This window comes from Ornithorhynchus anatinus, chromosome 13 (genome assembly GCF_004115215.2).
Source record: "Ornithorhynchus anatinus isolate Pmale09 chromosome 13, mOrnAna1.pri.v4, whole genome shotgun sequence".
Taxonomy (NCBI): Eukaryota; Metazoa; Chordata; class Mammalia; order Monotremata; family Ornithorhynchidae; genus Ornithorhynchus; species Ornithorhynchus anatinus.
In genome coordinates, this window is record NC_041740.1 from 2840844 (window position 1) to 2855474 (window position 14631).

Consider the following 14631-nt stretch of genomic DNA (forward strand, 5'->3'; position numbering starts at 1 on the left):
TTTATTTACACCCAAAGCCTATCCTTGGCTGCGTCAGTCAGTCGATCAACCAACCGATTTTCGTTGTGATCGGGGAACATGACTATTAATTCTGTTTTTCATTTGTTGTGTTGTCTTTTCTTTTTCTAATGCTATTCGTTAAGAACTTACTATGCGCCGGACACTTAACTAAGCCCTGGAGGAGATGCACGCTAATCTGGTTGGACTCAGTCCATATCCCGCATGGGGCTCATGGTCTTATTCCCTATTTTACCGAAGAGATAACTGAGTTAATACTGTAATAACTGAGTCGATACTGTAAGCTCCTTTTTTTTTTTTTAAAAAAAAAAAGGTATTTGTTAAGCACTTACTAGGTGCCAGGCACTCTACTAAGCACTGGGGTAGATACAAGGTGACCGGTTGGACCCAATCCCTGTCTCACATGGGGTTCACAGTCTTAATCCCCGTTTTACAGAGGAGGAAACTGAAGCCCAGAGAAGTGAAGTGACTTGCCCAAGGTCTCGCAGCTGGTAAGCGGCAGAGTGGAGATTAGAACCTAAGCCCTTCTGACTCCCGGACACAGGCTCTATCCACCAGGCCACGCTGTCCTCCTCTACTGTACATATCATTTTTGGCATCCTCTATTTAAACACTTCCTATTTGTAAATGATTTAATGTCCCTCTCCCTTGCTAGGTTATAAATAGTAATATCTGTTAAGTGTCTACTGCAGGTAGGGCCCTGTACTAAGCATTGGGGAAAAAAAAAATTCCTCAACGAGAACGAGACCCAAACCCCAGCCTTCCTGCCACTCATATACTAAAGACAGTTCCTAGTGGGCAGGGACCGTGTCTCTTAATTCTATCGTATTCCCTCAATCACTCAATATAGTGCTTCACGCTCAGTAAGTGCTATCGATCCACAGGAGTTCGTGGGCCGGAGGGCCACCTTTTTACATCTTTACTTATCCTAAATGAAACTCTCTGGTCTTGCCTGAGCTGGGAATCCTGTTCACATAGAGAAGGCAAACACCCCCTTGGAGAAGCAGCCTAACTTAGTAGAAAGAGCCCGGGTCTGGGAGAGAGAGGACCTGGATTCTAATCCTACCTCCACCATTTGCCTGCACTGGCCTCCACCAACTGCCAGGCATTGTTCTAAACGCTGGGGTTGATACAGAGTCATTGGGTTGGACACCGTCCCTGGCCCACATGGGGTTCACAGTCTTAATTCCCGTTCTATAGATGAGGTAACAGAGGCCCGGACAAGTGAAGTGACTTGCTTAAGGTCACACACCCAACAAGTGGCAGAGCTGGCATTAGAACCCATGACCACCTGGCACCCACTAGGAGCCATGCACCTTCTCGACAGTATTTTCTGAGTGCCCGCTGAGGGCAAAGCAGTGTACTAAGCAGGTGGGGGAGTATGACGGAAACAAAATGGATGTTTCCTGCCCTCGAGGAGCTTACGACCTTATGCCGTAAGATCATAAGCTCTGATTTTCCACTCTGAGAGCGCTAACTGGGACTACCAATTCTGCCAGCCCAGGAAGAGAGAGAAGGGTATAACTCTGCTCGCCCCGCCAACCTCCCTCTGTGCCCGTTCCGACCAACTGCAGGGCACCAGAGCCATGGACGGTCTCACCAGCTGGGCAGTCAGATGGTGCCTCACTCACACACCCAGAAATAATAATAACTGGGTATTTGTTATGCACTTACTATGTGCCAGGCGCTGCACTGAGCACAAGCAAATCGGGATGGACATATTCCCTGTCCCACATGGGGCTCACAGTCTCAATCCCCATTTTACAGATGAGGGAACTGAAGCCCAGAGAAGCCTTGTGACTTGCCCAAGGTCACACAGCAGAGTGCTGTACCTTTAAATCCAGTCATCCAACTGCAATAACCAGCGGCACCTGTGAGGTCCAGTCATTTTTATTAGATAACAAGTTACTCTCTGCTCATCCACTGTCAAAAACATCAAAAAGTTCTGCATCGGACGTGTAAATAAGGACGACGAAAATGTCGGCATCGGACTCGTAGATAGGTACAAAAGATGGTCGGCCGTCATCCGGCCGAACCGGGGGACCGATCTGCTCTCCCTTCCTGGACGTCTGGATGGAAAGTGGCTAAAACCAGGCTCCCGTTCCCGGCTGTCGGCCCAGCAGGTGGCTTGGGGTAGCAACCGCCAAGCTTCGATGACCCGCCTTGGGGAGGGGTGCAAAACCGATGAGGCGAAGCAGGGAAGAGACTGGGGGGATGGGGGGTCCTGGCCCCGGGGGGGAATGGGGCTAGTGGAGGGTAGAGGCTGGGGCAGAGAGGTGAGGTGGGCGGGGGCGGCGGGGGGAGGTCTGTGACCGTGGGGTCAGGAGAGGGCCACTGTGGCGGAGAGAGAATGTGTCACGGGACTCGTGAAAGAAGGGGCGGCGAGGAGAGGGGCCCGGCTGGGGAGAGCATAAAAAACTAAAGAAAAAGTTTTAAAATCGACCCTGGATAACTCACAGGGTGAATCGTCCACCCTTGGGCGGCCGAGAGCGGAATGTGGTGTTCCAAACCGAGGGGTGCGGCTTGGCTTTTCCAACGGGACGGAGGAGATGCCGAAACAGTCTCTTCTGCCCCTGAACGGCGGCTGGGTGGGGGAGCCTCCACGATGCTTCTTCCCACCCTGAGGTGGTGACGGCTGAGGGCATCCCCCCACCCAGGGGTGAAGGGGCGCTGCAGGGACCGGGGGGAGGAATCCCGCTTCCGGCCGGCGAACCGAGGCCAAGGCAGAGCGTCGTCTTGCCGCAGACGGGTGGGGGGCGGGCTGGAGGAGACCGAGTCCGCGGCTCTCCGGGGGTCGACCTTCCCTCCGTAAAGGGCCCGCCGCCCCGGGTCCCCGCCGCCCCGGGCCTCATCTCTCCCCGGGCCCAGCCGGGGGCGGGGGTTAACGGTCCATCGGGGCCGAGACCCTGAGACCTGGTGGGACACCCGGCGGAACACCCGGCGGCTCCGGGACCAACTGGCCGAGGGCGGGGCCGCCGCCCAGGCCCAGGCCGGGGCCCGCGTGGTTGCGCTGGTGCTTGCGCAGGTGGTCCTTGCGGATGAAGCTCTTGCCGCAGGCCACGCACTTGAAGGGCCGCACGCCGGTGTGGGTGCGGTAGTGGTCGATGAGCTTGGAGCGCTCGGTGAAGCGCTTGTCACAGGCCGTGCAGGGGAAGGGCCGCTCGCCCGTGTGCAGCATCTGGTGGCGGATCAGGTGGGCGGCCCGGTTGAAGCGGCGGCCACAGACGCCGCAGCGCAGGCCGCTGGCGGCGGCCCCGCCTCCGTCCCGCCCGGGCCCCGGCCCCGGCCCCTGGTGGGTGCTCTGGTGGGCCGCGAGGCTCCCCTGCAGCCGGAAGCTCTTCCCGCACGTGGTGCAGGTGAAGAGCCGCCGCTCACCCGGGGGCGAGGCCGGACGCTTCCTGGCGCCGCCCCGGGGGCCCGAGCCCTTGGCCCAGCCCGGGAGGTGGTACGGCTCGCCCAGTAGCCTGGGGCTCGGTCCGGTGGTCCCGCCGCCGCCCTCGGCCGCCCCCTCGGGGGGGAAGGGGTAGGCCAGCGTCCCCGGGGGCTTGGGCACCAAGTTCCACCCCCACCGGGCCCCGCCCAGGAGCCAGTCCGCCGGCGGCGGGTCCCCCTGGGCCAGGATGGGGATGAGCAGGCCCAGCTCCCGCTCCTGCCCCGCGGGCTCCCCCGGCCCCGGCTCCTGGTTGGGGAACAGGCCGGCCGGGGTCTCCCAGGCGGCCCCCGGGCCGGGGCTCGGGAATGGGCCGGCGGCTGGGCCCGCGCCGTAGAAGGTGGCCGGAGGGGCCTCCGCGCTGACCGCCGGGGCCGCTCCCTCCTCCTCCTCCTGCTCTGGGACCTCTGTCTTGATGACGATCTTCACGTCCGCTGAGAGACGGAGAGAAAGTGGGCATTAGTGAAGGGTAGGGGGCGGGGGTAGGGGTTTGGCCTCAGAGCTCTGAGGGTCGGCCGGCTGACCAGCTGTCAGCTCCTTAATAACAGCGGTATTTGTTCAACGCTTACTATGTGCACAATTATTATTCCAAAGGCAGCTATCTGGAGGAAATGGAGGTTAATCATGGATTTTCTAGGGCTAGCACTCACTCACGCACACACACCTGGTTTTCTTCATCAACACCACTCCTCCTGTCTCTGGCAAACGGCCAGGTGGTCACTCAGCCTCAGACCTACCTGAGATCGTTCCCAGCTTTGGTTGCTATGATGTCTGTGTCTCACACACACACGTTTTTTTCACTAACACCCCCCTGCCCATCTCCAGCAAATGGCCACTCGGCCTCATGCCCACCACCTACACAGACATACACACACATACACGTTTTTCTTCATTAACACCCCTCCCTCTCCTGTCTCCAGCACGTGACTAAGCAGCCACTTGTCTTCATGCCTGCCCAAAGTTATTCCCAGCTGTGGTTCGGTCACCTGGCTTCACTCTTCCTTTCCCCCTCATCCCCTGCTCAAACTAGGACATCGTGTTTCTCTCCATTAAATTCCAAGCTGCTGGAGGGCAGGGGTACTCGCAAAAGCTTAGAACAGTTCAGAGCACTCAGTCGGTGCTCAATAAATACCACCGTTGATTGATTTTCCTTTTTCCAAGACAGAGGTACTTTTCAATACTTTTTTCCTGGAATCTGTTAAGCGCTTACTCTGTGCCAGGCACTGGATTAAGTGCTGGGGTAGGTAAAATATCATCAGGCGTGGTCCACATCCCACATGGGGCTCACAGCCTTCATCCCCCTTTTATAGAGAACTGAGATGCCGACAAGCAGAGTGACTGGCCCAAGGTCACTCGGCAGACAAGTGGCGGAGCCGGGATTAGGACCCGGGTCCTTCAGGCCTCGACGCCCAGGCTCTATCCAGTTGGCCACACTGCTTCTCACTCCAAACCCAGCTGTCCCTTCCTGATTCTGGGGTGCCCCAAGCCAGCCCTCTCCCTGGATCCCGCTCGGGCCGGTGAGTTCAACTCGTCAGCCTCCGCTCGTCTGGAACACGGGGCTCTTCCCTTTCCGATTTCCCAGGGGGCCTCTTGATTTCCTGTTTTTCTTTCCCGGCGAAGCGAGAGCCGGAGTCCCCAGCGCCCTTGCGCTTCTCTGCGGGGCTTTGGTGGGGTCATTCGGGGAGACTCGCTCCTTTGGGTGAGACATCTGAGTGAGCCGCCCCGCCCGTGAGGAAATACTAAAAGATCCAGAGCCGCCATCTTGTGCTTTTTCGGTCAACCAGCATGGGGCTGGCTTGTGAGCCAGCTCATCTTTAATTTATTTTCGTGTAGGAAGAGGGGCAGCGTGCATCGAGTGCCCATCTTTTTTTAAAATGGTATTTGTTAAGCGCTTCCTTTGTCAAACACTGTTCTAAGCGCCGGGAAAGAGACGAGTGAATTAGGTAGGAGTGGGAACGTGAGAACTGAGGCGTAAAGAAGTGAAGTGATTTGCTCAAGGTCACACAGCAAGCGTTTGGCAGAGCGGGGATTAGAACCCAGGTCCTCTGACACCCAGCCCCGGGCTCTTTCCACTTGGTGCCCACTTGGTGTGAATCGCTGTCCTAAGTGTTTGGGAAATGCAAAAGAATCACAAAGTAACATGTTCTCTTGCCGACAAGGAACTGTCGCTCAAACGGGAAAGAGAAATATATAACCTCCTCCAGCTGCATCACCGCCCCCTCACAAGACCCCCACCCCTCAATGCCGCTCATTGTCTCTGGGTCCTGGGTGCGCTCCCTGGGAAGGGGAAGGGGAACCAGCAGCCACCCCGACATGAGGGAGAGATGAAGGACGAGTTGAAGCAGAAGAGCCCGAGGAGAGGTGGGGGGGGGGTGGCAGCTCCAGGCTAGGGGCCCCTCCCTCCCTCCCTCCGCCCCCCAGCCCTCCCGCCGGCCTGTACCTTCAGAGGACGCCACCGTGTTCGCCTTCAACAACTGGTCCGGGCCCGGCGCGGGCGGCTGAGGCGGGGGGAGGCTGGCCGGCCAGGAGTCCGCCAGAATGGAGGCGGCGAAGTTGGAGTGGGGCCCTGCAGTCGGGAGACCGGAGAACTGATGGAAAGACTGCCGGAGGAGGAGGAAGGAGAAGAGGAGAGGGAGGGAGGCTGGGGGGGGCCTGGAAGGGGTCCCGGCCTCCCCAGACCATCCACCCGGGGCTGACGGTGGGTTCGGTCTCCTCGGAAACTTGGCTTTTTTTTTCCAAGGCCCGAGGCCCATTGTCTTTCGTCCCAACGTGGTGGAGAGGCAGATGCGGGAAGAGGACGCACGGAGGCGGAGGGAGAAGGGCCGGAGCCAGGGTCACAGAGGGTAAGCCCTCTGGCCAGCCCCCGCAACCGCCACCCTTGGTCGCTCACCAGTGTGGCCGTCCACGGAGATTTCTCCTGCCCCGGGATCCAGGTGACTCGGGGCCCACGGCCCGTCCTCGGCGACCAGTTGAGGGGCGCCCCAGGCCTCTCCGGTCGAGGGCGGAGGGTCTTCGGCCCGCCGCTCCGCCTCCGGCTTGACCTGCAGAATGAGGTCGGGGCCGGGGACCAAGGGTTCTGTGCCCCGGTTGGTCGGGTGAGGGGGAAAGAGAAGGGGCTGTTTGTGCCACTGAGGAGTGATTATGACACTGCGAGGAAGGTGGACCGACCCCTGGCACCCTAGAGGGAGACGGCCCCCTAAAAGTGTGCTTTCAGGGACAAGCTCCCTGCTGCCTGGTGGGTAGGGGGCCCACCCCCGACCCCCGGCTCAAGGAGCAGCTGAAGTGAAGACTCGGGGGGCAGGGTGACTCAGTGGACTCAGGGTCTTCCCCTCAAGAGGCTACTGCCCTGCAGCTAATCTGACCTAGGGCAGGCCTTCCCTTCCCCAGGCCTCGGTTCCCCAACGTGTAAAACAGGCAGGGGGGAGAACAAAATTCAGTAACCACCACACTGTGACAAATCAATAAACGGGCCTGGCCCCAAGGCTGCTGGGAAGAAAATGGATGTCATCACCTGAACGAGGCCCTTTTCTGTGGGTGGCTTGAATTTGCTTCCAAGCGGGGAGGGGGAGGTGATTTTGACCTCACGAAGTGGCTTCGAAACAGCCGATGGCTCAGTAGGCCCCGTCAGCTTCGGAGGGAAGGTGGGAGATGCCATGTGCACAGTCCCCTGCCTTAGCTTGCCTCAGAGAAAAGCCTCAGGAACGAGGCGTATCGGAGGTTTACACTAGCGGTGTAGGGGGTGGCGGGAGGGGACAGACACCCCTTTCCTTCCGACTAGCATCTAAAAAGCCGTGCAGCTCTACCACATCCCTTCGCCGTGGTTGTGCCTCCCCATCCACATCTCCCCGCCGACTCCCGTGACTTCTTCCCTTCCCCTCGAACCCCGGAAAAGCTCCGGGCTGCCTGTCCCCTCCTCACCGGGGCTCGAGTCTGAGGGGGCGGCCGGCCCTTTGGAGCCCCTCCGATCCACGTCGCACGGCTCCTTCCCCTGCTCCAGCCGGGAGAGGATTTCCGGTTTGGAAATGGCATAGTCTGATGGTGGAGGAAGATAGAGGTTAGCGATCGCCACGACCGAGGCACAGCTGGGTGGCACTGCACTGTGCCCACTGGCAGTGACTGGGGACCCTGGTCTTCACTGGCAGTGCCGGGGCAACTTCGGATGGTCAGCCTCAGACCTGAGAGTATATAAGACGCCTCGAGCCAGAATGATGAAGCACTGGAAGACTGGGAAGGAGCGGGGGGGCTACACATGGGGCACATCTTTAATTATAAATTACTTATTAATTCATATTAAGGTGTGCCTCCCCTCTCTAGAACTTTAAGTTGCTTATGGGCAGGGAACGTGTCTGCTGATCCTGTTGTACTGGACTCTCCCAAGCGCTTAGTACAGGGCTCTGTAACTAGTAAGAGCTCAGTAAATATCAATCAGAGATTTCGGTGACCACCCCAAGGCGGGGGGATTCCCGCCACCCTGGGGAATAGCCGTCTGTCCACTTTTTTACATCGGTCTCACAGGAGATAACCGGAAACAAACCACCGAGTTGACCTTTCCCTCCGTCGAGAGACCAATGGTTGTCCTTCTGGGGGCCTCTCTAAGAAGCAGGCATTTCACCTCAGAGCCCGGGAACGGGTCGCTCCGAGCCGGCAGGATCCCCTCACCGGCCCCCCCCGCGGGGTTGGCGTCCGCCCCGGGCCACCCGCCCCGGCACAGTGTGCCCTTGGCTCCACCCCAGGGTCTCCGGAAACACCAACGTGCACGGTCCGCCCCTTACCCAGCGAGACCAGCGTCTCGTAGTTGCCCTTCATGACGTTTTTGTAGAGCTCCTTCTGCCCCTGGTCCAGGTTCCCCAACTCCTGCTCCGAGAAACAGACGGCCGCGTCGTCAGAGGTCACCGGCACCTGCGGCCACAGGCGTCACCCCCTCAGCCCCTCAGGCTTCCGGCGGAGGGGGACGCCGGCCGCCCCTCACACCCTCCGTACCTTGGGGACCTCCCCGTTGGTGGCCGGTGGAAGGCGGAGGATCCAGAAGTTCCTGTTCCTGAGCAGGTTCTCCATGTTCTCCAGCCTCCTCTGCAGGAGCCCGTACTCCTGCAGCAGCGTCTCCAGCACGGCCCACTTGCCCTCCAGCTGGTTGCCGAACTCGACCACTGTCTTCTCGGCGCCCCCGGCCTTCTCCTCCAGGGCCAGCAGCCGCACAGCCTGAGACTCTATCTTCCTCTCCATGGCCTGAATCGCGGTCACCATCATCCACGGAGAGATCTCCCGGAAACGACAGACAGACCAGTTCCCTCACTCATCCCGCCCACTCCTGGCCCTTCCGGAGGACCGGTTAGCTGCCCTGGGTACGTCGCCCTGGGGGGATGCGGGGTGCTAATCATAATGATAATAAGTATGATATTTAAGCGCTTACTGAGCGCCAGGCGCTGTAGTAAGTGCTGGGGTGGATACAAACAAATTGGGTTGAACACAGTCCCTGTCCCACATGGTGCTCACAGTCTCAATCCCCATTTTACAGATGAAGTAACTGAGGCACAGAGAAGTGAAGTGACTTGCCCAGGGTCATTCAGCAGGCAGGAGTTGAGAAGGGGGACTGGCATCCAGTCCCATCCCTCTGAGAGACCCTAGGCAGAAAGGCCGAGGGCGACTCTCCCAGAGGCTCGAACCAGTGGGATGTCCCATTACTAATCAACCAATCCATCATTGGTATTTATTGAGCGCTTACTATGTGCAGAGCACTGTACTGAGCTCTTGAGAGAGTACACCATAACAGAAATAACAGATACATTCCCTGCCCATAATGGGCTTACTATGGGAGAGGATCCTGTGGGTGGAAGAGGGGAGGGTGGGTGGGGGGTCTGTTGGGAGGCCTGGCCTTGGCGTCGGGAGGGACAGACCCTCGATCCCAGGGCAGAGAAGAACCTGAAGAGCAGGCTCCAACACCCCAGTCCTGGAGCCGTATCGTGGGGTTGGCGGTAAGAGGCACGGAATGGAATTTACAGAGCGCTTACTGTGTGCAGAGCACTGTACCAAGCGCTTGGGGTAGTACAATATAACCGAGTTGTCAGACGACCAATTCTACCCTCAAGGAGTTTACAGTGTGGTGGACGACAATCCCCACCACTTGTCCGGGGGCGGCACAAGAGGCTAACATCAGGCATTCTGGGATTCTCCCGATTCTGGGCCGATCCTGTTCGGCCCAGAAGAATCGGGTCCTGGAGTGTCTTGAAGCATGCTAGCTTGGGGGTCTCCTGGCTGGCGACGGGGATGGGCACGGACAGGGCCTGACCCCTTGCCCAGATTACTCACGGCCCATTGTTTTAGGACAACAGAGACTAATTTTGTCGCAAGGTACAACGGAGACTTTTCTGTTCGAATTCAAGACCTACCTAGACAACTCACTGTAGGAACAAATGTGCCATACTTAGGCTCTGCACTGTAAATTCCTCTCTAGCCTGTCAGCTTGTTGTGGGCGGGGAACGTATCTACCAACTCTGTTACATTGTTCCCTCCCAAGCGCTTAGTACAGTGTTTGGCACCCAGCAAGACGTCAGTAAAGATGAGTGATGACAATGACACTTAAAAGTAGCGTGACTTAGTGGAAGGAGCTCGGGAGTCAGAGGTGATGGGTTCTAATCTCCGCTCTGCCGCTTGTCAGCTGTGCGACTTGGAGCAAGTCACCTAACTTCTCTGTGCCTTAGTGACCTCATCTGTAAAAAGGGGATTTAAGACTGTGAGCCTCACGTGGGACAACCTGATTACCTCGTATCTACCCCAGCGCATAGAACAGTGCTTGGCACATAGTAAGCGCTTAACAGATACCAACATTATTATTATTATTGTTATTATTAAAAGCCCGGGAGTTTAAAGAACCAAACCCGGACATGAATGGCTTTATTGGGGGGGGGGGGGGCTTCTCTGATTGCTCTTTTGAGAAGTGGAAGGAGGGTGGGAAAGGAGAAGCATCGTGGCTCAGTTTGAAGAGCCCGGGCTTGGGAGTCAGAGGTCATGGGTTCGAATCCCAGCTCCGCCCCTTGTCAGGTGTGTGACCGTAGGCAAGTCACTTCACTTCTCTGTGCCTCAGTTCCCGCATCTGTAAAATGGGGATGAAGACAGTGAGCCTCACGTGGGACAACCTGATCACCCTGTATCTCCCCCAGGGCTTAGAACAGTGCTCTGCACATAGGAAGCACTTAACAAATACCAACATTGTTTTTATTATTAAAGGGGGGGGGGGGAGAGAAGTGAGAGGGGAAGGAAATTGGGAAGGGGGGGAGGGAGAGAAGTGAGAGGGGAAGGAAATTGGGAAGGGGGGGAGGGTTAGGACGGGGAAGGGGGTGTGGTCAGGGAAGGGTGGTGGGCGGGGCTGGGGGGAAAGGGAGGGCTGTAATAATAATAATAATAATGTTGGTATTTGTTAAGCGCTTACTATGTGCCGAGCACTGTTCTAAGCGCTGGGGTAGACCCAGGGGAATCAGGATGTCCCACGTGGGGCTCACAGTCTTAATCCCCATTTTACAGATGAGGGAACTGAGGCACAGAGAAGTTAAGTGACTTGCCCACAGTCACCCAGCCGACAAGTGGCGGAGCTGGGATTCGAACTCATGAGCCCTGACTCCAAAGCCCGTGCTCTTTCCACTGCGCCACGCTGCTTCTCTAGGAAAGGGGGGGCTTGAGGTAGGAAAGGGGGGGCTTGAGGGGGAGGGGGCGTGGTCAAGGAGAGGAAGAGGGCGGGGCGGAGGGAAGGGGGCGTGGTCAGGGAAATGAGGGCGGGGCGGAGGGGAAAGGGGCGTGGTCAGGGAAGGGTGAGCGACGGGCTGAGGGGGAAGGGGCGGGGCCAGGAAAGGGTGAGGGAGGAGCTATGGGGGAAGGGGGCGTGGTCAGAGAAAGGGTGAGGGGCGGGCTGAGGTGAAGGGGGCGTGGTCAGTGAACTGTGAGGGTCGGGCCGAAGGGGGCGGGGCTGAGAGGAGAGGGGGCGGGGTCAGGAAGGGTGAGTGACGGGACGAGAGGGAAGGGGCGGGGCTGAGGGGAAGGGGGCGGGGTCAGTGAAGGGGGAGGGGCGGGGCTGGGAGGAAAGGGGGCGGGGTCAGGAAGGGTGAGTGACGGGACGAGAGGGAAGGGAAGGGGCTGAGGGGAGGGGGCGGGGTCAAGGAAGGGGGAGGGGCGGGGCTGGGAGGAAAGGGGGCGGGGTCAGGAAGGGTGAGTGACGGGACGAGAGGGAAGGGAAGGGGCTGAGGGGGAGGGGGCGGGGTCAAGGAAGGGGGAGGGGCGGGGCTGGGAGGAAAGGGGGCGGGGTCAGGAAGGGTGAGTGACGGGACGAGAGGGAAGGGGCGGGACTGAGGGGAGGGGGCGGGGTCAAGGAAGGGGGAGGGGCGGGGCGGGGAGGAAAGGGGCGGGGCGGGGTGAAAAGGGCGGGCGTAAGCGCTCCCTGCCCGTGTCTCCCCGGCTGAGGGTCCCTGCGGGGGGCGGGGCGGAGGCCCGCTTTTCTGTCCTGTTCCCCCCCCCCCGCCCCCCCCCCCCCCCGAGCCCGCTACAGCCCGGCCTCACCTGCGCGGGGGCGGCCTCGGCCATGGCGCTTTGTTCCCTGGGCGGGCGGGCGTCGGGGGTCCGGAGCTCGGCCTGGATTCAGCCCCCCGCGGGCTGGGACATGGGGGGCGCCGCTCGTCCCCCGGGGCCGGTGGCGGGGCGGCAGAGCGCTGGGCTAGGCTGGGCTGGATTGGGGTCCGGGCCGCTCCGGTGGGGGGCCGGGGGAGGGGCCCTGCGGCTCCGGGGATCCGGGGATCGGGGCTCCCAACCGCCGCCGCCAAGAGCGGCGCTCGGGGGGCGTCCGGGGGGCTCCGCGGGGCCCGCAGCGACCCCCGCAGGCCGGAGGAGACAACGACACCGCCCCGCGTCCCCCCGGGGGCCCAGGACCCCACAGCGACCCCCGCAGGCCGGAGGAGACAACGACACCCCCCGCGTCCCCCCGGGGGCCCAGGACCCCACAGCGACCCCCGCAGGCCGGAGGAGACAACGACACCCCCCCGCGTCTCCCCGGGGGCCCAGGTCCCCACAGCGACCCCCGCGGGCCGGAGGAGACAACAACGCCGCCCCGCGCTTCGCCACAGAGCCGCCCCCCCCATTCATTCATTCGATCAATCGTATTTATTGAGCGCCTACAATGAGCACTGTACTAACCGCTTGGAAAGCACAATGCAGCAATATTCACATTATAATATTCACAATATAACAATATAAACCCCTTCACATCACAACGGGCTTACGGTATAGAAGGCGGGGGAAGGCATCAAAACAATTAAAGAGGCATCAATAGAAATAGAACTATAGATAGACACACGTCAGAACAAGTAAAGAGGCATTCGTGTAAATAAATAGAATTATGGCTATGCACATCTATGCACAAGTGCTGGCGGGAGAGCAAAGGGAGCAAATCGAGGAGGGGGAGCTGAGGAAAAGGGGGGCTTAGTTAGGGAAGGCCTCTTGGAGGAGGTGAGCCTTCAGTGAGCCCCTCCCCACCCAGGCCTGAGGAGGACCGTGATTGTTGTTGTTGTTTTAGGGTATGTTTTAGTTTCTTACGGTATTTCTTCAGCGCTTGCTATGTGCCAGGCACTGGGCAGGGAATGTGTCTGTTAATTGTTATATTGGACTCTCCCACAAGTTTAGTACAGTGCTTTGGATGCATTAAGCGCTTGAATATGATTGAATTCATTCATTCATTCAATAGTATTTATTTATGTACACAACACTTATGTACATATCTGCAATTTCATTTATTTATATAATAATAATGGTATTTGTTAAACACTCACAATGTGTCAAGCTCTGTTCTAATTGCTGGGGAAGATATGTAGTAGATAGAGCATGGATCTGGGAGTCAGAAGGTCATGGATTCTAATCCTGCCTCCTTCACTTGTCTGCTGTGTGTCATTAGGCGAGTCACTTCACTTCTCTGTGCCTCAGTTCCCTCATCTGTAAAATGAGGAATAAGACTGTGAGCCTATGTGGGACAGGTACTTGTCCAACCTGATTATCTCATATCTGGAGTGTGAGCCCGTTGTTGGGTAGCGAGTGTCCCTTTGTTGCTGAATTGTACTTTCCAAGCGCTTAGCCCAGTGTTCTGCACACAGTAAGCGCTCAATAAATACGATCGAATGAATGACTGTATCTCAGGGCCCAGGACAGTGCCTGGCACCTAGTAAGTACTTAACTGTGCTTGGTGCTTAGAACCGTGCTTGGCACATAGTGTGAACAAATCCCATTAAAACAAGAAAAGGGGGGAGGGTTTAAGAAATCTTGATTCTATTTATTGCTATTGTTCTTGTCTGTCCGTCTCCCCCAATTAGACTGTAAGCCCATCAAAGGGCAGGGACTGTCTCTGTTACCGATTTGTCCATTCCACGCGCTTAGTACAGTGCTCTGCACATAGTAAGCGCTCAGTAAATACTACTGAATGAATGAATGAATGAATGAAACCCCATTTGAAAACTCTCTTCCCCTCTTCAAAGCCCTACTGAGAGCTCACCTCCTCTAGGAGGCCTTCCCAGACTGAGCCCCCCTTTCTCTCTGCTCCTCCTCCCCTCAGCACTGTGCGTATTTGTGTATGTTGTTCATTCCCCCCTTTATTTCGTTAAGGAGGTGCACATCTCCATGAATCTATTTCTCTGGATGATGTTGTCTCGTTTGGTTTTGCTTTGCAGCCCGTCTCCCCCGTTTGGGCTGTGCGCCCGTGGTTGGACAGGGCTGGTCTCTCTCTGTTGCCCAATTTGTCCATCCCAAGCGCTTAGTACGGTGCTCCGCACCTAGTCAGCGCTCCATAAATACTATTGAATGATTGAATTTGAAAAAAGAAAGTCAGTAGGCGGGCCCGGGCCGCACACCTGAGCGGCGGGGAGGCGGGCTTCGGAGCGGGCCGGGGGCCGCGGGGGCTTCTGGGAGTTGTAGTTTTCCCGGGCGGGGCCTCCTGCGTGGGACGCCGGGGAGGAACTACGATTCCCAGAGTTCCCCGCGGCCGGGGGCGGGGGGTCAGGGCTCCTTCCAGGCTGGGAGGCATCCCGGCCCCTCTGCGCCCCCAGGACCGGCTCGGCGATGGACACGGACCCTCCGGTTTGAGGGATTCCCCCCCCCCCCCCCGCTTCCCTCCACCCCGCCCCTCCATGGGCACCTGAGCGGGAGGAGGAAGGGGGCAG

At 58.4% G+C, this 14631-nt stretch overlaps 1 protein-coding gene across 2 annotated transcripts; it reads right to left on the reverse strand.

Annotated features, from left to right (window-relative positions):
* Positions 1-1890: 1890 nt before the first annotated feature.
* ZNF746 (zinc finger protein 746) lies at positions 1891-12208 on the reverse strand. 2 transcript variants are annotated; one of them, XM_029077574.2, is made up of 7 exons: positions 11993-12208; positions 8429-8707; positions 8221-8347; positions 7367-7480; positions 6339-6524; positions 5889-6014; positions 1891-3882 (listed from the first exon to the last, which is right to left on the reverse strand). In XM_029077574.2, exons 1-7 carry the CDS (start codon positions 12014-12016, stop codon positions 2900-2902), a joined length of 1839 nt encoding a protein of 612 aa, XP_028933407.1. In that variant the 5' UTR covers positions 12017-12208; the 3' UTR covers positions 1891-2899. The 2 variants fall into 2 exon arrangements, with proteins under 2 accessions (XP_028933407.1, XP_028933408.1); XM_029077575.2 differs by having other exon boundaries at positions 8221-8302; positions 11993-12205.
* Between the last annotated feature and the right edge of the window lie 2423 nt (positions 12209-14631).

What these genes read in the sequence shown, in the direction of transcription:
- ZNF746 (XM_029077574.2), bottom strand. Translation starts at nt 12,016, where the DNA reads ATGGCCGAGGCCGCCCCCGCGCAG. An exon ending in CCGAGGCCGCCCCCGCGCAG is followed by an intron (nt 8,708 to 11,992) that starts GTGAGGCCGGGC and finishes CGTTTCCGGGAG; the next exon opens with ATCTCTCCGTGGATGATGGT. An exon ending in CTCCGTGGACGGCCACACTG is followed by an intron (nt 6,015 to 6,338) that starts GTGAGCGACCAA and finishes TCCCGACTGCAG; the next exon opens with GGCCCCACTCCAACTTCGCC.